The sequence below is a fragment of the Phaseolus vulgaris genome, chromosome 4 (assembly GCF_000499845.2).
Source record: "Phaseolus vulgaris cultivar G19833 chromosome 4, P. vulgaris v2.0, whole genome shotgun sequence".
Classification (NCBI taxonomy): domain Eukaryota; kingdom Viridiplantae; phylum Streptophyta; class Magnoliopsida; order Fabales; family Fabaceae; genus Phaseolus; species Phaseolus vulgaris.
Window position 1 is genome coordinate 17,712,998 of NC_023756.2, and position 1,659 is coordinate 17,714,656.

The 1,659-nt window shown below is 55.5% G+C and overlaps 1 protein-coding gene across 1 annotated transcript; it reads left to right on the forward strand.

The window, feature by feature from the left end:
* Positions 1 to 641: 641 nt before the first annotated feature.
* On the forward strand, positions 642 to 1,136 carry LOC137838397 (uncharacterized). Its single transcript, XM_068647642.1, has one exon. It carries the CDS (start codon positions 642 to 644, stop codon positions 1,134 to 1,136), a length of 495 nt encoding a protein of 164 aa, XP_068503743.1.
* The last annotated feature ends 523 nt before the right edge of the window (positions 1,137 to 1,659 follow it).

The following is a 1,659-nucleotide window of genomic DNA, read 5'->3' on the forward strand; positions in this document are numbered from 1 at the left end:
GTTGCTTTGACCTTGATTCCCGCTGCTTGGTCTATTTTGATGTAGGATCGGTGATGGACGCCTCCAAAAGGATGATGCTGGCGAAAGCGATGAAGGAGGCTCGTGCTGCCAAGGCGGGCGCCTCCTCCACCCCTGCTGCTGATCCGATCCCCCCACCAATTCTGCCACCGCCACCACCGATCACCACCGAAGCCCCCCTAGGCTCAATTCCGTCATCTCCACATAGCCCCGAGGCGCTTCAGACTCCCGGCTCTCCTCTGCCCATCGCCGCCGTTCCTCTAGCGGTGGCCTCATCGCCGGCTCCAACCCCCCTTGACAAAGGGAAACGGGTCTTGGAGATTTTATCGGATGATGAGGATTCGGAAGGTGTGGCACCCTTCAAGAGGAGGAAATCTGCGCGGGTTCCCCTTCTGCCAGAGGCATTGCCCCAGGGAGGGAACTCCTTCATGGATAACCCTCCAAGTGCGACCTCACTTCCCCCCACAACAGTCCAAGAGGAAGGGGGCGAAGGCGCCGAATCTGCCCCGCCTCCGCCACCGGCAGAAGTCTCTGCTTCCCCTGCTCCCGTCGCTGCCGCCCCCGATTTCATCGCCATCCCCCCTCCAATCATGCATTTGATGAGGGGCTTCAGTGGTGGAACTATGCCAGAGGGCACCGACAAGAAGGAGGGCATGCCTTTCTACTTGGGGGCCTTCTTGGCGGTGGCCCTTGAATGGCATGCCCAGGCCAGAAATGCTGTCCTGCAAGCTCAAGCCCTCCAGGCCTTGGAAACAAAGGTAACTGCCCTGGAGGAGGAAAAGAAAACCCTGGAATGCCAAAACAAAGCCTACCAAAGCACTCTGAAGCAGGCTCAAGAGGCCAAGGAAAAGGCTGAAAAGCAACTGGCAGAGGCGATGGGGTTCCAGGCTGACTTTTATACTCGGGAAGTCGCCCTCCAAGTTCAATTAACGGGCCTTCAAGACTTAGTCGAAGCTGACGCGGAAGTTCAAAAGGACTTGAAGGACCGCTGCTGTGAGCAGGCTGAAGAGATGGAGCGGATGGAGGGGGAAATGACTACCCAGGCCAAAGCTATGGGCCTTCTTCAGGTTGACTACGACAAACTACAGGTCGAGGTCAGTCGGCTTCGTGTGGAATAGGAAGCTCTGGAGAAGCAAGTAGCTTCCGGGGACGCCGCTATTGAGGGGCTAGAGAAGGACAAAAAGGCCCTCATTCAGGACATGGCGGGCACTTTCGAGGAGGGATTCCAGGAGGCTCTGGCCCAAGCAGTCTGCATGAACCCGGGGATCGACATTTCCAGCTGCGATTCCACTCACCATATTGTTGATGGAAAGGTCGTGCCTCTGGAGATAGACGATTGAGCCGCCACCCTCGATCATCAGCCCATTCTTTTATACTTGTTTTAACCTTCTTTGATAAACTTGTAATTCTTTGAATTGTCTGTACTCTTGCTACAACTCTGGGATTTTGTATGATTGCTTTCGTGTCCTCGCGACACAGAATTCTGCCTGTGTGATCTTATTCTCATTCTTTGCCTTCGCGTGCTTCGGTTGTTTTGCTTGTATTATACCCGTTTCTTTCACTTCGTTGGGCGTCCTTGTGTGCCCGGGAAAGGTCACGCGCCAACGCCCACGCCCATGGAGAGGCTCACCTAGTGGAGCC

Coding starts and splice junctions, on each gene's coding strand:
- LOC137838397 (XM_068647642.1), top strand. CDS start 642: ATGCCAGAGGGCACCGACAAGAAGGAGGGCATGCCTTTCTACTTGGGG.